At 38.9% G+C, this 21,428-nt stretch overlaps 1 protein-coding gene across 7 annotated transcripts in view; it reads right to left on the bottom strand.

Moving 5' to 3' along the window:
- The window catches only part of TTC29 (tetratricopeptide repeat domain 29), a 374,033-nt gene that overhangs the window by 39,457 nt on the left and 313,148 nt on the right, over window positions 1-21,428 (bottom strand). For all 7 annotated transcript variants that reach the window (XM_075035175.1, XM_075035158.1, XM_075035166.1 and 4 more), the window contains 2 exons: window positions 16,389-16,512; window positions 11,472-11,703 (listed from right to left, as the gene is read on the bottom strand). In XM_075035175.1, the coding sequence (XP_074891276.1) occupies window positions 11,472-11,703; window positions 16,389-16,512 (356 nt within the window). The remainder of the gene's footprint in view (window positions 1-11,471; window positions 11,704-16,388; window positions 16,513-21,428) is intronic.

Here is a 21,428-nt window from a genome sequence, read left to right as displayed (position 1 = left end):
GGCTCCCAGGGTCTCATCTGCCAGGGTACAGCTTGCTGCCTGCGATGAGTAGCAACTGTCAGTTTATTTTATCTCAACCTTTTCATCATTCTGCTGAAACTGGTCGAGTGAAACCACCTGAGAGACCTGAGGATTCAGTACCTACAAGTCATTAGCCAGGACTGCTCAGTCTCTCCCCACACAGCAAGTCAACTGAACACTGCTTAAAATATAGTCCACTTTAACCCCGTATTTTCCTATGGATGTATTAGAACTCTTCCTCCATCTTCAGAATTTTAGTTTCATGATCATTCCTTAAACATGCTACAACTATGATTAGTGAGTAACATATTTTCCAGTGCTTCTCAACACAAATGCTCAAGCAACACTCTTTAGAAATACAAAATAAAATATACTAAAATCTATTTATTAGAACATCTTCAGTCAGAACCTCCCTTTTATCTAGGTTATGTTCCCTAGCAGGAATATCATACCTAGCAATTCCCCCAATTGTTTGAACCTCTGCTGACCTAGATGTTTTTGATAACGCATCTCAGATAAAAGGGACAAATTCTGCTCATAGTTACACTTGTGCACTCCCCCTCAAGTCAACAAGATTTTATGGGCATAACAAAAAACAGTATTTGGTCCACAATTTTTAGCATATTTGCAACATTTTCCTCTTTACCATACAGTTTCTCTCTCTGTCTGTACATATTATACGTACACATACTCCACATGCACGGCTACCTTTCAAACAGCTAATATAATTGCAGTACAATCATTAAAAACTTATCAAAGTATGTGAGAGAAAGAAATATTTTATTTTGAACTAAAACCAAATTTAATTTATCTAACTCAAATTTCAAAGTCATTATTCTGAACAATCCTTTTCTGGTAATCACAGCTAACGTGTTGCAGTCATTACTAACAGTTTTAATAGAGCAACAGAAGGATTGCTTTCCCCTACGTAAACAGTGAGCCATTTCAAGATATAGAAGAGATGACAAGAACACAAACCCAGTTATCCTCCAGTATATCAGCTGATCTCCTGATGCTTAAAATCGTCAATGTTTCATCTCAATTCTCTTCTTACTGCAGCATAAGCGTACATACTTGTATGAATATCAACAAAATAAAATAGAATTTGTTTTAATATTATTCTCAAAACTGAGCTAAAGGTACCAGTGAGGATAAGCTCACTCTCAGGGAATTACACATCTCAAGACGCTGTTCAGCGATTGAAAGGTTCTGGAGTCAAATAACTGGGCTCTACAGCACCCTGAAGTGACATTTTCCACCACAAGAACAAAAGTGTAAGGTAAACAGAGGGCTGCAAGTGCTGCACCCAGGATAAGAAGTCAATGGACAGCCCAGAACTACCACCACCGTGCAGTATACATCCCCCTCCCCTCCTGGTTCCTACCAACTATAACATTCTGATTTTCTTGACACCAGCTACTGATCTGGAGTTCCTATTCCTCAAATTCCTTGGGTGCCCAACGTGAGCTGAGCAAGACTACTATATGGCATACTCATCCTCTGTTTTTCAGGTTCAATTTTATATCAGCAACGAATTGAATGCACCGTACTATCACTTAGTTGCCCAGCTGAGACGTGTAGATACAATCGGACAGCTCAATGTCTATTTTCACGTGATCTGTAGATATCAGACAGTATGAAATACACCTTCACAAAAAAGACACGGTTTGAGTGCTGGCTTTCGCAGACATTATCATTAGCATGTGAATAAGCATTTTAGATATGAGAGGTGCTGGGCACTTGCAGTTCCCATTTCAAAAACCGCTGCAGAAGATTAATAGCCCACAGGAGCTGACACCAGCTACACTGTGCTTGACTAACATCCATAGCAGCTACATCTCAAAAATGAAAAAATATGCCAGAATTTTTAGGAAAAGGAACTGTATTAAAACATTGTAGCAACCATGGAAAAAAGATATGAAAACCAACTTTGATTCAGAACAATTTCAAATTGGCCTCCCCATATCAATTACTCTATCTGATACTTATTAATGTCAGTATTACAGGATAGTAGCTACATGTTGAAAATGATGTACTTGTATGACACACTATGGAAAATACTGTATAATTACTTGGCTCTGTGGCAAGACTTGTATGAGCCCTTCAACGGGAATAGTCTGTATTACAGATAATATTGAATGCTTAACTGAGTAGAAACAAGTGGATGAGCCTAGGGGCATGGTCATCTACTTAAGCATGCATTTGGATCTTTAAGCTAATTAATCACCTAGTTGTATACTTAAACTTAGTCAATCCATTCGCACAGGTGATTAAGATCTCTTTAAAAGCTATTTTGATACTTCACAATTTTCTATTAACCAACTTACCAAGATACTCAATATGAAGTGTGATTAGTTCCAGTGTACTCTCTGATCACAACATAATAAAAAACACAGAGCATGAAGAACAGTGCCAAAACGGTAAGTATGAAAAAACTGAAACACCACTATTAAAAAACCCCCTATTGATTCTACTACAAGCACAAAAGATGTACCTAATAAGGTATAGATTGAAATGCTAGCTACTGGGTACAGAGGTAACTGACTTATGCTCCTTAAACATTGATGGGAAACATACATAAAATTGGGGTTTGGAATGAAGGTGTGGTGCCAAAAAGGGAGAGAGAACGATTTGCAATATAAAAGTGAAGAACAGGAGAGAAAACAAAAGAGAAGTAGGGCACAGAACAGACAGGGAAGGAGGAGAAACAAAAAGAAAATAACTGTTTCAGAAATGGTTCAAAAAAATCACAAAATATTCCTGATGATTACAGAAAAGAATAAAAAGAGAGGTGGATGTTTGGGCAAAAGAAATATGGTTTCACAAATACATTAACTGTGGAAGTATGACACTTCACTTTTGAAAATAGATTGGGTCATTCTAAATGTAAAGCATTTATATCTTGACTATCTTCAGACCACAAAGTCTTAATAAAAACAGCAATTTGTTACTTAAACATAAGAGAAACATAAAAGGATATGTCTAGGCAGGGGAAGGCATCTCAGAAAAAAGACCCTCAAAGATGCAGAAAAGAAAGCTGGCTTGGGAGACCAAGGAGAAGGAAGGTGTTTGATACACTGACTGTGACTCCTGAGATGACCTAAGGGTTCTTTTACAGAAAATATGCACTGAATACAGTTTCTTTGTCTTGGCTTTGATTTTCTGTGTCCAAAGATTGTTGGAGAGCTTTTGGTAAGGAAGGGTTTGCAGCAGAGAACTGTTTTCATGTTGGCCTGAGGTCAATCTCTCTCAGTTGGTATGTTTGCAGACAGCACCAATAAAAGGTTCTTTATGAAGTCTAAATGACAACAACCTTCTCAATATTAAACAAAAACATAAAAGTCTGCTCTTTGGTTCTTTCTGAGGATCAATTTTCCCTTTTGAGAGCAAGAGCATAAAACCACCAGAGACATCTCTGCTCGTGTATGCAGCAAAGGAAAGGGGCCTATGATGGGCACGTGCGGAGGAGCCCCAGGGCCACTCCAAAGTGTGCCAACTGGTTATTCCTGCTTTGGCCCTGCAACCATCAGGGGACTGCCAGAGCACAGCAGCTGCCAGCTGTTCTGCTTTACGACTCTTCTCTTTGTCAATGCATTCTTATGCTCTGGACTGCAGGCAAACCTAAAAGGTCTAGGTGCCTTCAAATTGAGGATTTCTCCAGAAGTGACCTAATGTGGTTGGGCAAGAGCTTCAATTTCTTTTGCACCGGTCAAGTGTCCTACAGAATCAGAGCAGGACTGAGCTTCTTCCCTGAGAATTTTCACTTTTTGAACTGGTAAGAAACTCCACTTTCGGTACAAGTACTGACACTGCAGTGCACAAAGCTACACTAGTTCAGTGCATAAAGCTACACTAAAGGGTCTGACAATATACTGTAGTTTGAACACCACTTCCAACATCTTTCTTCCACAAGAAAGAACAATTCACCTTATTTAGGGAACCATTTTCTGCTGATCTAGAAACCTTGTCTGAGAAAATACAGCTGGATGCCAACAATGTTTAGCACAGGATGTGTCTAAAGCAAATGCACGGCATGATTTAGACATTTCCATAGAAAGTATCAGATGGAAGAAAAATCTAGCTGAGATCCAAATTCTCCTCTGGTTAAGAGGTTTTTATATAACTGTAGATGACAAGAACACTCACAATCACATTAGACAGGATGATAGTGAACTTTTTGAAGTTATAACGCCACTTAGACATACAAGAACTGCCAACTCTTGGCAGACTATGAAGAAACTTCTCCTAACACATTATTCCATGGTTAAACACTAAAATATTCTGTGAACCCTCCTCTCAAATCTGGTACTGCCAATCCACAGACCTGGCCTAGATCTGATCCTGTCTAGCAATTCCCCACTATTTAAGGCAGTATTTAAAAAGAAATCACAGGAAAAAAACCTGGATAGTGCATTTGTACAAAGCACAAGAACACTGAATATCAGCATTCGCCTGTCATGTTTTTTCATACAAACTTCAGCCATCAGAAGAAAACAAAACAAGCTACTGCACTCATGGCAAAACTGACATAGATGTTTAAACGGCGTTCTCAGACTCTTCATTGAGAATCTGGTGTGTCTGGCCACTGAACACAATGTGCCAAAAAACCTCCATCACCCTCAGTTCTTCTCTTCACACTTGGTTCCAAGCAATAATCACTCTCACTTTCTAAAAATATCAGAGTATGTCACTATGCAGACTTAATCAAATACTTAAAAACCAAACCCCAATTAATAATAAATAAGAAATATGAACCACATCCACATAAGCCAGTTTTCTGAAACACACCTGTTCCATGTCTTCAACATCTATATGTAAGCATTCTGTTTTTCAACATTTACTTAAGGTATTTTGCATTAATATCAAAGGTACAGCAGTACAAAAAAATGATTGAGTTTTTTAAAATTAAAAGCGAGATAAGCTAAAATTCAGCACCTGATGAGTGCTAAGTGATGTGAATAAGAAGAGGCAGTACCAGTTTAGAAAATTTTAAGGAAAAAAGAACCACCTTTCAACTTTTTTTTTTTGGTAATCACTTTCCTAAATGTATATATTTTGGCATTTCTAACCACAGTGTTTTTCCAGAAATGGACAAATTATTCTATTTGATAAACCCCACAAAAATGTGCAGAAGCCATCCTGTGAATTTCAGAAGGGGACACTGAAGCATTTGAGCAACTTTCGAAAGGTGTGTATTAAGAAGTAAGCCTTTGTGCCTCTGGCACACAGACAGCCTTGGAGTCTGTCACACACTTCCTTTCCATAATTTGAAATCATAGTTGTTATTTAACAGTGTGTACAAGTGTATAATTCTGTTATTTCATGTTCAGTTGTATTTTCTGAGAAAACACCAAAATCTGTCTCTAAAATCCTTTTTATTTCTCATTATTTTTGGTCATATAAACAATATATTCTGAAAAAAATAAACAAACACTCAGTTTGTTTAACTCGCTATTGACATAATTCATAAGCACGTAGAGCTTGAAGCAGAGTCCGTTACAGATCCTATCTCCAGACTCTTGCACAGCGATCAGACCACTGAGAGGGAGGAGGGGCCCGGAGGGTCATTGGGAGGCACAGGCATGCCCTCTGCCTCCCAAAATGAGGGTCTGAAGCATTCGCATCCTCTTTACAGCAGCTATTGGGAAGAAAATCAGTTTGGCCTGTTCAAATTCAGTCTAGCTACTTTGTCACTGACAGCGTTTACCTTTCATTATCTTTACTCAACAAGTTAGTTACAAAACTCACTAATATACTTTCAAGAAGAAACATGTTAAAAGAAAATATTAAGACTGCATGCTAATTTCAGACACCATACAAGCCTATATATTTGCCTTCTGTACGTGCTAACTGCAGAATAGAACTTATTAAATAACAAATGAGCCAAACAATAAAACAGACACACAAACAGTGGCTTTGAGGGAGAGCATGCACGTGCACAACTCAGGTAGTCCCACATCAGTATCATGAGATGCCAAAATCTATGACAGAGCTTTAGATATGAAATATGCAGTGAAAGCAACCTGATAACACAAGCCTCTACCTTTCCACTGACATCATATAAGAACTATTTTATGGATGTATATCTGTGTAAGGTACAAAGACTTGCTATTTTTGTAGTTTTGATCAGTGCATCATATCTTTTCTTTCTCTTAAATGTTCTCAGATCAAAAAATCTGCTACCACCGATGAACATTTACTGGGCAAAGTGTAATTTATAATGCATGTTCCTGATGAAGATTGGTTTTGATTTGCTAAAGTACAGTCAAGCATTTTGGGTACAGTGCCATGGCATAACAGTTTTATTTAGCATGCATTTGAGATAACTAAGATAATTTATTAATGGAGGAAAGACAAGATTTGTAATGTTAGAAGTTTTCCTGGAATTAGTGTACTTCAGAAAGAAGAGACAGTAAAAAAGCAGTTTATCACATTATGAAGCAGACTGTTCTACGGTTGGACACTATCACCAAAATGGCCCATAAATTACATGGCTGTGGTAAGTTACAGTAGAGAAACGTTAACAGAATTCATTTAGTGTAATCTTTGATCTCATATCTCACTTCCAACTTACTATTCTTTAGGGATAATCCTTTTATTAATGAATGACAAAGTCACACACAAGCTCAATCTAAAATGCACCTGGTAAGATCTCTATTCTTCAACACACTAACAATTTTGTGCTAGCTGCATCTTTTACAGAAAAATTATTTGTATTGGCTTTGCATGGCAAGATTTTGGGGGGTGGTGGGGTGGTTACAGAGGTGGCTTCTGTGAGAAGCTGCTGGAAGATTCCCACGTGTCTGACAGAGCCAATGCCAGCCGGCTCCAAGACAGACCTGCCGCTGGCCAAGGACGAGCCCATCAGCAATAGTGGTAGTGCCTCTGGGAGAACAGATTTAAGAAGGAAAAAAAAGTTGCTGGGACAGACAGAAACTGCAGCCGGAGAGAGAAGTGAGAACATGTAGAAGAAACAGCCCTGCAGACCCCCAGGTCAGTGAAGGAGGAGAGGGAGGAGATGCTCCAGGCGCCGGAGCAGAGATTCCCCTGCAGCCCGTGGGGAAGACCATGGTGAGGCAGGCTGTCCCCCTGCAGCCCAGGGAGGTCCACGGTGGAGCAGATCTCCACCTGCAGCCTGGGGAGGACCCCATGTCAGAGCAGGTGGGTTCCCGAAGGAGGCTGTGACCCCATGGGAAGCCCACGCTGGAGCAGGCTCCTGGCAGGACCTGCGGATCTATGGAGAGAGGAGCCCATGGAGCAGGTTTTCTGGCGGGACTCGTGACCCTGTGGGGGACCCACGCTGGAGCAGTGTGCTCCTGAAGGACTGCATGCCATAGAAGGGACCCATGCTGGAGCAGTTTGTGAAGAACTGCAGCCCGTGGGAAGGACCCATGTTGGAGAAGTTCGTGAAGGACTGTCTCCTGTGGGAGGGACCCCACGCTGGAGCAGGGGAAGAGTGATGAGTCCTGCCCCTGCGGAGGATGAAGTGGCAGAAATAATGTGTGATGAGCTGACCATAAACCCCATCCCCATCCCCCTGCACCGGGGGGGGCGGGTAGGTAGAGAATCTGGGACTGAAGTTGTGCCTGGGAAGAAGGGAGGGGTGGAGGGAAGGTGTTTTGAGATTTGGTTATATTTCTCCTGTTGATTGGTAATAAATTGAGTTAATTTTCCCCAAGTTGAGTCTGTTTTGCCCGTGACAGTCATTGTTGAGTGATCTCTTCTGTCCTTATCTCGACCCATGAGCCCTTTGTTATATTTTCTCTTCCCTGTCCAGCTGAGGAGGGGGGAGTGACAGAATGGCTTTGGTGGGCACCTGGAGTTCAGCCAGGGTCAACCCACCACATGACTATAAAACATCTCAAAGAGCTTTTAAAACTGCAAATTGCTATGATGACAATTTAACTTTTTACACAAGAAAAAGGACATGTTCACATTGTGGAATGTACCCTTCCATACATCATGAGAGGAAGCTGGAGAAAGAATACTGAGGAACTACATATTTGAGAGTAAGAACAAAAGCTCATTGGACTGTATTTTCCAAGCTATAGCTTTAGCTGGTGCATGCATTTTAAATCACGTTGAAGGCTGCTCAGGTGTGGAATGCTAGAAAAAGTTCTGATCATGCTGAAGTTGATGGTACAAGATAATTCCATTGATCACAAGACTTCGCAATTGATGAAATGGGTAAGACAATAATTTCTGAGGCATTTGTTGCTACTATAAAAAACCCCAACCAAACACAGAAAACCTATGGTAAAATGTCTCAGTTTTGCAAAGATCTCCGAAGTCAAGAAATATATATTTAAATTGTGGTCAAAAGCACAAAACATTTCTCAAGAAAACAACTGAAGACTTTCTAGTATGAGGAAAACAACACATTTTATGTCTACTCTTAAAAGCGTTCAGATGATTTCAAGCATCCAAGGTCTCTTGCTGATGCACAGCCCTGCCAGATGCAATGACCTGGGCTGAGTTGCCAGATTCACAGAAAACACAACTCCTGGTCAGCATTTCAAGTAATCAATATCCAAAATCTGATCCAAAATTTTCCTCCTTCAGCACCTTTAATTATTCTTCTCCCTTCTAGAAGGCAGCAAGTCAGGAGATTATTTATTGAAAGATCTGTGAAATATTTTCAATGAGAATGTTAGTCATGCTGTGGGCTCCTTTTTAGGCTTTACCATGGAGTCACAAGCCTTTTTGCCTACTGATTCTGCTGATAATTTATTTTTTTATACATTTGACTAAACATAAAAAGATCAATAAAAACGTATTTGGTCTTCCAGTGGCATCTCACAATGGCATAAATAACTCTCTTGTAAGTGAAGTCAGGTGACTGAGTCAAATGCTGCAGACAGAAAGACATTCTCCTTTGTATTTATAAACACTGTTTTGTGACAATCCCATCCCTTTTGTCCATGACAACTTTGGTCAAAACATCCTTTTTATTAATAAATGTTGAGGTAAATTGAGTAATTAATGGTTCTTCCTGCCTGGTTATTGAAATGATTGATTTAGAAAATAAGCCTCGGTTGAAAGACATAAGGTATATGGCTGTACTTGAATGTAAATGTCACTGTTCCTCCACTAGCCTAAGTATTTTTTTTGCCTAAGAATACAGAAACTACTCTTATTTTTTTGTCACAGAAAAATTATTCAGTCAGAACAGTTAGAAATAAAAACTCACTACCTTCCTTCTTCCTTTCATTAAATTCCCCTGCGGATTAAGAACTACTATTGTGTCTTGTCTTTAGCTGTTTTATCCTCAAAAAGACTGAGAAAAATCTAGTAGATTATCGATGTTGAGCTGTTTGAAAGAGCTAGAAATACTGTCCTATTATCACAGCAGGAATTTCCAAAGTGATGAGTTCATCATACGATGCACAGGAATTCTCCTGGAAGGTAGGATAAAGGCTGTACCTGAAACTCAAAGCTGGTGAATCCTAATATTGAATTGGTGCCAGGTCATGTTTTGCCAGACAAAGATATTAAAAATGTAATGCCAGTACGAGAGATTTGGCACACACCACATGAAGAACGTTACAGATTGTGCTGACAGTGTGACACTGTGTTTTCCTGGATGTAATCTGGGTATCATGAGAGCAAGCTTGGAGCACTAATGAGAAGAATGATATTGAACTGGAAGAGCTGCTAAATATGCAGTAGCCACAGGGTTCCTGGAGTTAACTGGAACTAAAATGAAAACCATAATACCAAAAGTAACAGAGGGTAAACTAGGCAGAAATACAGAAGGATGAGAATCTCAGCAGGCAAAACTTGTTACTGGTACTGTGCTTGCCAGGACATAAAGGGCTATTCTAATCATACTCTTTTTATCCCTGAAGTACTGTTAAAGAGGAGCATGAAGCTTGAGCTTAAGGGGGCACATATAATTTCAGGATATAAATAAGTTTCACAACTGGCTGGAAAAAGTGATGTATAGAAGTTGAACAGGACACCTCTTTAGGTGCAAGATGTAAAATACAAGTTGAAAATACCAAGATCATCCTATCTCTTTGAGGCTCCTGGTATTTTTGCTGATTTTTATTGGCCTCCTATTTACATCAGCTACAGCTAATGATCCTCATACGAAATGCATATAAAATTGCTTGACATTGGATTCTTCTTCGACCATCCCTGTTGGAACTCTTGGCATCCCCACTAGAAACCTACTATCCCTTGCAGGAGACAAGCACCCACTTAACTCTGCCAACCATCAAAATCTGTAGAGTGCTGGATATTCACTTATTGAGGCAAAAATCATAAATATATATAGTCATTGGAAAAGAAACACATTCTTATTGAGGAAGAGCTGCCCTGTTACCATCACTGGAACTCTAAACAGAGTGCTATCTAATTTGCTATCTGTTCAGCATGCCAATGAATGTCCTCATTCCACAATTCTCAGTTGCTTCCAGTGTTGCCTCTGGTATCCTGGCTCCTGTTAAACTGCCAACGTCTTCAATTACAAGGCTATTAACCACTTATTTTATATACAAAATTCACAATTGAAGCCATACTTAATTGTTCCAATTCTATGAAAGGAAAAGATACACAAGAAAACAGCAGACAAGCAGTTCTTTGTCTTTGAGAGTAAGATAACTGAGGGAATTTGCACACAGTAACTCTGAAGTTCCATGTTATGACTTTGCCCCAGCTGTCATTTATTTCCACTGTACTCCAGATTCACAGTCTCCACAGGAATACAGAGAGGAAAGTTTTAAGGTGGAGTAGACTTACCCCTTTTCCTTCACCAGTACAATACAGATTTATACTATCAATACTTGGAGATAATGCATGATTCAGTTTGTCTTGTATTAACATATAGTACAGGGGAAAAAAAGTAAAGAAAATTTAACCCATGAAGAAAGAGGTCTACTCTACACAAAGTCGTCCTCTACTCTTTATCTGAGACAAGGAAACACAGTGAAGAAATCATAGAGTTGCTTTCTTTTTTCTTCCCCTCCAATGTCAAGTGTAAGGATGCCAAAAATAAAACAGCATGTTCATCTGAATTCAGAACTACGTCCACTATGTCAAGCAGAAATTACTTCTTCCTTATAGTAACAGGGAACTTATTTTTGGATGCACTTGAAAAACTGACTACAAATGAAGATTATTATTATTTTTTTTCTTTAAAGATTAAAATAATGATACTTGGCTAAATTGATACATTACTGTCTGCCCTTAACTGTGATGTATTTGAAAACAGCACTGAAAAAAGTATGTTACCATCCATAGCAACTACTACTATCTCTTTCTCCCTCCTATGTTGTATTTAAACCTATTTAATTCAGCCTTTAAAATAAGCACACAAAGGAGTAAATCTAACCTCCATTCAGTACAAGGATTAAACCCAGGAAATAATTTAATAAAACTCTACAAGAAAAACGACTTAGCCGTTGAGGACAATACAGCACTAATGTGTTTCATAACCAATGTCTTACCGACTGTAAGAGGGTCAGTGCACATGTCACTTCTGTTCTCCTTCCATGCCAGCAGGTACTTGAGGCTGACGGGATCCTCTGCTTCTATATGGCTGTTAAATGCCACCATCAGTTTATGAGCCTTTGCAATGCCATAATAAGTCTTTGTTTCATCCACTAAGGGCAAATTATTTAAAGTTTTTGCTGCCTCAGAAGCCTGACTGAAATATTCAAAAGCTTCATTATAGTTGCCCTAGCAAAGAACAGAAAAAAAGAAAAGCATTGTAAAAACTACTTGTAGTCACCTGTGTTTTACCTTGACATTAGAGCCTGCTCTTCTGGCACCTCAGAGATGTTGCAGCTGAGAGGCCAGCCCACAGAATGACTCATAGCATGGTATTAAGCAAACCACTCTCCCTTGCTGTTTCCTAACCTCTAAAATCCAGATAACATTGCTCATATCTTTCTCAGGAATGGAATTATTTTTTGGTTGTCCATGTAGTATTTTGAACATACAAACCTAAGTATATCAATACTAAGTATTAATACTGATTCCAGCCAGGCCATTTAGAAATTATCACTATTGTTTCATTAAGTTTAACATCTCCATGGGAGGAAAGGTCCTAATTTACTATTGTGATACTAAATTTTAGAAAAGGAATCTTACAAATGGAAAAAAAGAGGATAATGAAATGATGGACCTAAAGCACAGAAAATAAGAGAAATTAAAACCCACAGGTTTATGGGTGAAGAAGTGGTATACCAAAACCCAGGGATATTCCTAAAAACAAAAAGAGAAACAGTAGGAGAAATATAAGCCAAGTGTTGCTAAATAGAAAGCCCAAATGATTTATCTCTTTATCCTGCTAAATACAGAAACCCAACACTCATGAGTCTAGTAAAAAGGAGTATAAACTACAGCAGATAATACATTAAGAGGAATTTAAAAAAGTATAACAAGAACTACTTTTTATGTGAGATATAGAAAGAGAACTCCTCAACTTCTTGACCAAAGACGAATAAAGAGAAAACTAGGGGAAATCATCATAGGCTGAAGGATACTGCTGAAAAGCTAAAATATTTCTTAGTATATTTCTTCATCTTTTGCATGTTTCTTCTTTGCCATGAAGCTACTTTGAGTTACCATGAGAGATGGAGTCAAAAGAAGAGTTGCAGAAGCAAGCTTCTAATTAAAAAGTAGCATACCACCAGACCTAAACAGAAAAAAGTAGCGTACCACCAGACCTAAAAAGAAAAGATTTGAAGAAATCTAAAGACAAAGAGATTGAATTGCTGGGAAATAAATTACATTTGTCATTAAAACTAGGTAGCATAATTCAGGCTTGAAAGGTAGTACATTTTGTGTTGGCATTATACGTGGCAGCGTGCAATAACTTTATCTCTAGTATCCGTATTGTCTAATGTTTAATTATTATAGAAAAAGAATCAGATTACAATTTTGCCAAGATTGTTGAAAAAGGTAAAAAAAAGGAAGGTTTTTGCAAGGCTTTGAGGAATTTCAAAGGGGCCTCATAATACTACCTGAGTGGTTATGTGATAGCAAATGAAATTAATTCTTTAGAAAATGAGAGGTAATTCATACTGCCTGAACTATTTGTTACTTTTAGTGGGTTCTCATTATCTCGGGCTCAGGCAGTTGGACTTGAAATAACATGGGCAGCTCTGCAGTGGCTTCTCCTAAATGCAAAACAGCTCTAATACCTAGTAAGATTAAACGAAACATTAGGATGCATCAAGAATGCAGTGGAGAAAGCCAGAGTAGATACAATCTATGTAAATAAACAGTATATTAATAAAACTGGACAAAGTAAATGTATGCCTAACAGCAAATATAAACCAGGAATACACTGAAAATTGCTACCAACTACAATAGAATAGGGATGAATTAAATATAACTGAAGAGCAAGAAATTTAAAAATAATTACAGATGGCTCTCTCCTCTTAACAGATCATTTATTGTGACAATCTTGATCACAACCCTACTAAGAACAAATTTGGACATCCTTGTGTGGAAAAAAAAACCCCAACAAACAAGACAAGGCAAAAAAAGGTCTTCCTGGGAGCAAGCCATTATGGAAATGTTCATCCTTTACCTTACTCTGAAGGAATTAGTTCTGGCTGTTGTCAGAGCTAGACAAACTTCTTGTGGCAGTTTCTATATGTCTATCATTAACACTAACTATAATCTGCCTGCTCCCTGGAAGTTGCCTTCCATTTCTCCCATTGGTGCAGTATTCTGCTGCCCTGATGGCACAAAATTCCTGACTGAAAACATTTTCAGAGCTGTCTTATCCTGTCCCTCTCAGCTTGATTTAGTAAGATTGAAATTCCCTTCTGCACAGAGTACAGAGACCAGGAAGAGAGACTCCAGTTGATACCTGTTGCACTTAATACCACTTTCTGGATCAAAATTTGTATAACTGCTAAAATGTGCCTGTAATTAAAAAAGGAGAAAAGAGTAATAGAAATTCAGGTAGTTTTCAGGCTTCGTTTAATACAGCAGGAGAGCAGAATTAGGCCTATGAGGACACAGCAATGAATAAAGAATGATAAGCAGTAGGATAATAGATAAAAAGCAGAAACATCTACCTACCATACTCATGAGAACTATAATAGGTTAACTGATGCAATTAGTTAGAGGAATGCAGCAAATCAGACTAAGAAACTTGAGAAAAGTGAAGTCAGAAATGACAGTGTGTCATGCTAACTCCATCAGAGTTTGCATATTAAGTAAGCAAACTGCTTAACAAACTGGGAGAAGTTAGACCTAACACTCGTGCATAACACAAACCCAGGCATTTTAGGAAACAAGAAATATATGGGTAAAACAATCATGTCTAGAAAGCAGGAACTGGGTGTACAGCATTAAAGAAAGACAGTGATGGTGATGGAAAAGTGAGATGACAGAACTGTAAAGATACAGCAACCAGTGTGGACAGAGCGAAGTGAATTTGGTCAAAGTCACTTTGGGAAGAACAGTAAAAATTATATCCCTGGTTTACTAAAGGTCCCCAAGGATAGATCCGGATATAAATAGAGATATCTTTAATTCGATGAGAAGGACAGTACTACTGCAAATTGTATCACTGAGGGAAGTAGAGTTGAATAAAAATACCCTCATAATGGCTTAACTTAGAGAATACTGGCAATGACACCAAGCAGGCAGTGGTCCAAGAGAGGAAATGTTAATTTAGACTCAGTTTTGGTAAACATTGCTGCCCTTGCAGAAAAAATGAATGGTATAGAAAATAGGGAATTAGAAAACTTGAAGAGATTTTTTTTTTGTATGTTTAAATTACATAATTTATGTAAGTTAATAAGATTAAGTCACTACATTTCTTCCCTTCTACACCAGTACCCCAGTTCAAGGCAGCAAATTCTGAACTGAGAAAGACAGTTCAGAGAATAAGCAAAAAGAAGTTAATTTTTAAAATATCAGTTCTCATAGAATTGATTATTAGCAATGGTGGCAGCAGCAGTGAAATATAAAAGTAGTTAAAGAGAATTTAGTGAATTATTTTTCAAATTTGGAGTAGAATAATTAAACACAGTGTCACATTACCCCACTGTCTTCTGAGTTTCAGATCCTTTTTAAAGTTACTTCAGCAAGTTCTCAAAGACTTTAAAATTTAGTTTTCGATAGGAAATTCAGCATTTATGCTAAGAACATATGTAAATAGAAAACTCTCAGGCTAATTTAGAGATTACAGAGTAAGAAAATTTTCTACTGCTTATGAAACAAAAACGGGCCAGCAACTTTGGTAGTGTGTGTTCTCTGTAAGAGGAATCCAGAAAAAAAGAAAAGGCATTTGGGGGTAGTGTAAATGAAAAGTGGCAAGCAGCCTGTTCAATATATTACAGATAGAAAAGGAAAGCAGGCAACAGAAGATAGAAAGGGTGATTTTTGAAAGAGTATTTCTATTTTTATTTTGTTCATAGTGAAAGTGTTTCCTAATTTCCACATTGTCCTGTCTGCAGAACGAATTCTTTTTATTACTTATTGTATCTAAATAATTTCATGCAGCATTTCAGCTCTAAAATAGGTGTTAAAGGGCTCAACATGAATCTTTCACTTGTGCAGTAATGTTTTTAACCCTTCTGATTTCAAAAACTAAGTGCAAGTGTTGCATGTCTAGATGAGGTAAGGGACAGAGTAAGCATGGAAACCGCTACCCAGACAGGCAGCCAACAGAACTGCCGCCTTCGCAGGGTCCACCCCAGAGGAACAATTCAGAGACTGGCACATGGGTCAGAAAGAAGCACTTCAAAAGTCCTTTATCAACTACGATAAAGGGAGTTTCTTAGTTACCTCTAGCTTAATATTGTCCGTCACTGCCTATCTATTGATTTAAACAGGGAAAATCAAAGCCATCAGGCTGGATGGAGGCATATAGAAGAAAAAGCCCTTCCACTACCAACACAGACCTTTTGCCAAACTCTTTGCTGCTAGCACCCATTTCATAAATTTGGCTGAGAGAATGTAGACAAGAAATCAAGCTAAGATTAAAAACTGCTTGTTAGCATGCAATATAGTATACATTCATTTTAAAAAAGCACGAATTTCAGTGTAAAATTTCATTTGCATTAACTGATGACTCTTTATGGGCATATATGGCCCCCCTGGTGATTTGGATGCAGACTTTTCACAACACTGAAAGCCTGTCATGATCTGAATTTGGAGTTTTTACTCACCCATTCTAGAACAAAGCCCTATGTGTTAAATACGGTGTGAAATTTTCACCTTTCCCAAAAACTTAAGGTCCATTTTATTCAGTCATACAGTATCTTCTCCTTTGGCAACTCTTGTAAGATACAACACCTGGATCAAATCCTTGTGGGTCATCTCATATGCAAAACCAGATCTTTACCATGCATTAAACCCAATTGTTTGACATCATTACTACAACCGGTACTTACTCTTTCATTGTAAATATTCCCAAGTAATACACATGCATCCACCAGGCTTTGGCTTAGATGAGCATTCTCGGCAGTCTTCATAAACTCTCCCAAGTACTTAATAGATTCAGCCACTTTTCCCTGACTGAAGCAAAGGACAGGGACAAAATTGAATATTCACTTATATGGCTTCTCCAAATGCTGAAGATCTATCCCCCTGCTCTGAAGTAACTCTACTTTGTGATGACTCATCCACGACTGGACTTTATTTCCAAAACAGTTGTCTAGACACTACCTGTGCTGAGACCAATGAGACGAGTCCATGCAGAACTGGATCCTTTGAGCAAAATAAAACAAAATTCTTCTTCAGAATATTGTGCCATATTTTAAGGCCAAGAATGAAAATGCAGGTGATGATTTTACAGGGGTTTTGGAGTTTCCATTATTTTAATATTTTTTTCTACTGAGCAGCTGATAACAGCTTCAATAGAGCTGGACCTCACATCCTGACAAAACAGGGGAAGGAGGTAAGAAGGCTAGTTTTTCAGTAAGACTTTTTCTGCTCCTGTCATGCAGAGCTGCCATTTCTTGCTCTAGAACCCTGGTGGTGCAGCAGCATCTCTGTAACGGTGCTGTCTCTCAGTTCTGGGGATGACAGCCTTTCCCTGAGTGTAATACTGCACTTTGGCTGGGTGGATCAAAGGTTGCTGAAGTCACACAGGCAAAGCTATAAACTGTGGATTGCAGGTGTCACCCCCAAATCCCAGTGAGATCAGAGCAACCTGAGGTCACAGCTGAATCTAAGTTGAAAATTGGCTAATGCACTTTGGCAATAACATTTGCAGATTTCCTTTTTTTAATAAAGCCAGTCATATTAACAATATAAGATCTCTGCAGTATGATTACAAGATATAAGATAGACATCTGGGTTTGCTTGTGAGTAAGGCACTGCGCTCTTTTTCCCTTTAAGGCTGAAGTGTTACTGCAGCTGACCTCAATATTAGCCATGAACTTGAGTCACTGATGTAGGAGTGTAGCATGCTAAATGTCAAGCCACCAAGCAAGACAGAAAATCCAGTCTTAATTAAGAAATTCACAGAAACAGAAGTTCCTGTAAGTGATAAAGAATTGTGATTTATTTTCTCACCATTTTAAAACACCTTCAAGTTATACTCCTACAGCAAATGACTGACTGGGGTTTATTTACATTATGGTTTTTACTATAAACCATATTAGGGATATATGCTTTCAAAATCTGGCGTAAGTCTGCGATTCCCTGTCTTATGCTATCAGAGTAATTATAACAGGGTAGAGCCTGCCATGGAACAGGAAACACAGCAAAGCATGGCTCCAAATTTACAATATTGCAGAGGTTATCTGTATGTGACTGAGATGAGTTAGATTGCTAGAAAACGATGCCAAAACACTGCAAACTAACATGCTTGAAATGTGCAAGTATATGCTACTGTAAAGCTTAGTTGTCAGTAAGCAGAGTTGGGTTTACTAAAGTTTCCTAATTTAAGTATTTTAATATCATGAGAATATTAAATATACTGTACTGTAAACATTTGCCAAATGTCAAAAGGCATCTAAATTTTAGAATTAGAAACACATTTTTTAAACCTTTTTTTTTCCTAAGAAGAGAAAATCAAATGTTTCCCCACAGAAATACAACATATGATTTATATAAGTTAAAGGACAAGGTTAAAGTGTTAGACAAATATTAATTCCAGTTTTTCTAGTTTTCTATATGCAGTGCACAGGTGCAACTTGAAGACCATATTATATGGTATAATCATTAAATCCATTCAACCAGACCTTTGAGAGTTAAAAACATATATTCTGAGGAAAAGGACTCCTCGGTCCAAGGAATGAGAATGAAACAGTGCAGAATATTTGTGTATCAAGGTGATTCCAGTTTCCAATTGGGAAAACAGGACTGTTAACACCCACATCCCCTGACAACTGTCCAATTATGTATATCACACTTGGCCTACTGTTTGCAGTAGAAGTAATCAATAAAGGATGTGGTTGAGTGAACATAGATTTTGGTTGAACCAATGCATGAAAACTTAATCATTTACTCAGAGTGGAGAAATCAAATAGAGCAGAGATGAAACAGCCACTAAGGGGTTTGTTGATTGTGCCACCAAGTTTGTGGGCTAGAGGCTGAAAGTAATAAAGCAAATGGAATCAGTGACAGGAGAAAATGTAAAAAGGTTTTCTTAATTTCATGAATTAATAGAAATGTTTTGATGTATTTTTGGCCATTTTTTATATTTCACATAAAAACCTATGCTCCATATATAGAAAATATGAAAATTGCTAGGGCATATAACCTCTTTCAAGCAAACAGAAATCAATTTGATACATATCAGAAAGATGTTTCTCACTGTTAGAACTTCACTTATGCCAACTAGCAATCGGTTGGTACAGTTTAACAATTTTTCAAGGGAAGTACTTTTAAAAGCACTACAGCTTGAGATATTTAAAGTATGCTAGAAGGATTACTGAAACACTTTATCCTGCACAAGACCTGATAACATGATAAACAGGTCTTTCCTACTCAAAGGGCTAATATTTTATAGTTCCTTCAAAAATCTACATGTTATTTTATATAGCCATATACTTTCTATCTCCTTAGACATCACCTTCCTAAATGCATAAAGTGTAATTTCCTAAAGATATAGTCATTCATGATCCCACAGAACAGTTATGATGACTTCAGCAGAAGAGATTACATATCTACAGCAACTCATTTTCCAGTTTCATGCTAAAATGCCCTATGAGATTTTTACCCCTATTAGACTTTTATGAAAATATGCACCTTTTATAGGATTGCTCATGTGATTGAATTGGATGTATAAATCATGTGTTCACAAGAAGTCATTACCATGGTGGACACTGACAGAATAAGTCGAGAACATGATGCCATTATGTCAGATTTTTCCCTGGAAAATGACATACCTAAACGCACATGATAGAGATTTGCAGTTTCCCATGGTCTGTGGAAACATCTGCAGCAAAGATTTCACAAAAAATTCCAAAGCCATAGACAAGTTCTGAGTGATTAGGGAGGGCTCAGGCACTTTGACCAACATGTCACAAGGCAATCAGTGCAAATTCTCACAGATGTTATGGTTATAAATGCATTATTTTAGAGAAACAGTCATCTTTTCTTTGTAAAGACATTATCCATCAAATTTAAAATTATTTGCACAAGTCTAGCCTAGATCAGGTAAAAATACACGTAAAGAAAAAGTGACCAAGCTGAGTATGGAGATTCTGTCACCAACAGTAATATTCATGCATTTATCCAATATTTTCCGAACAGGCTTGCCAGAAATTCGTTTGTTTGCTATACATCAGACAAGTAAATATCCAAAAGTTTGGTATGAGAGTAAACAGAAACTTACAGTGCTTTTTTTTTAATGTTGCTCTTTACATTGGCTTTTCAAACCATTTTTCTATGCCCTTTCCTCCTCCAAGGAAGAACCAGTAGAACTGGACCAGTGTAATTTTGTTCATGAAAAATGCTGTTCTGGAATTTTGAAAAGTAGGTTTGTCTAAAATATCCATCATACTGGGTTACAGAAAGCATTCTATTAGAGAGCATTACATGGAAAAAGGGAATTTATCTAGAAGGACTGCCTAAGACAAAGACCAGAGAATCACAGTATAGTTAAGGTTGGAAGGGATCTCTCGAGATAATCTTCATCTGCCTTGCTCAGAGCAGGGTCAGCTAGAGGATGCCTGTGTCCAGCAGAGTTCTGAGTGACTTTTGAAAGATGGAGCCTCCACAACCTGTTCCAGCATTCACCCTCGCAGTAATTTTCTTCTTCTTTATGTGTTTAAATGGAATCCCATGTATTGCAGTTTGTACCCATTGCCTCTTGTCCTGTTGCTGAGCACCACTGAGAAGAGCCTGGCTCCCTCTTCTTTACACCCTCCCATCAGAAATTTGTATACGTTGAGGAAATCCGTGCTGAGCCTTCTCTTCTGCGGTCTCCCAGCTCCCTCGGCCTCCTCTCCTAGCACAGGTGCCCCCCGTCCCTTGGCCATCTTTGCAGCCCTTTGCTGGACTCGCTCCACTGTGTCCCTCCCTCTCTTGTACTGGGGAGCCCAGAATGGGACACAGCGCTCCTGGGGGGACCTCACCAGTGCTGAGTAGAGGCAAAGGATCGCTCCTCTCGACCTGCTCGTAATGCTCTGCCTAATGCAGCCCAGCATCCCGCTGGTCGCCTTGGCCATGAGCGTGCATCGCTGTCTCATGGGCAACTTGTTGTCCACCAGGAAACCCGGGTCCTTCTCTGCCCAGCTCCTTTCCATCCCGTCAGCCTGCAGCCTAGGCTGCTGCCTGGGGTTATCCCTCCCCAGGTGCAGGACTTTGCATTTCCCTTTCCTGAACTTCATGAGACTGCCAGCGGCCCAATTCTCCAGCCTGCCGAGGTCCCTCTGAATGGCAGCACAGCCACCTGCCTGGTGGTGGGTCAACCATTCCCCTCAATTTTGTTCTGCCTGCCAACACGCTGAGGGTACGCTTGGTCACACCGTCCAGGTCGTTAATGAAGATATTAATCAGCATTGGTGCCAGTATGGATCCCTGAGTACACCGATAGCGATTGGCTTCCCACTGGACTTCATGCTGTTGCTTACTACCCTCGGAGGCCAGCAGCTAAGCTAGTTGCCAGTCTACCTCACTGTGTATTGATCTCAGCCATATTTTATCAGCTTGTCCGTGAAGATGTTATGGGAGACGGTGTCAGAAGCCTTGCTAAAACTGTGAGAAACAACATCCACTGCTTTTCCTTCATCCCCCAAGCCAGTCAACTTATCCTAGAAGGCTATCAGGTTGGTGAAGCATGAATTTCCCTGTCTTAAATCCAATCACCCTCTTGTCCTTAACATGTTTGGAAATTGCTTCCAGGATTATTCCTTCCATCACCTTCTCAGGGACTGAGGTGAGGCTGACCAGCCTGAAGTTTCCTGAATCCTCTCTCTTGAAGGCAGAAGTGATGCCTGCAACCTTCCTGTCCTCAGGAACCTCCCCTAGTTGCCACA

Source organism: Buteo buteo, chromosome 1 (assembly GCF_964188355.1).
Source record: "Buteo buteo chromosome 1, bButBut1.hap1.1, whole genome shotgun sequence".
NCBI classification, from domain to species: Eukaryota; Metazoa; Chordata; class Aves; order Accipitriformes; family Accipitridae; genus Buteo; species Buteo buteo.
Note: the sequence above shows the minus strand (reverse complement) of the source record. Positions and strands in the feature narration are given on the sequence as shown.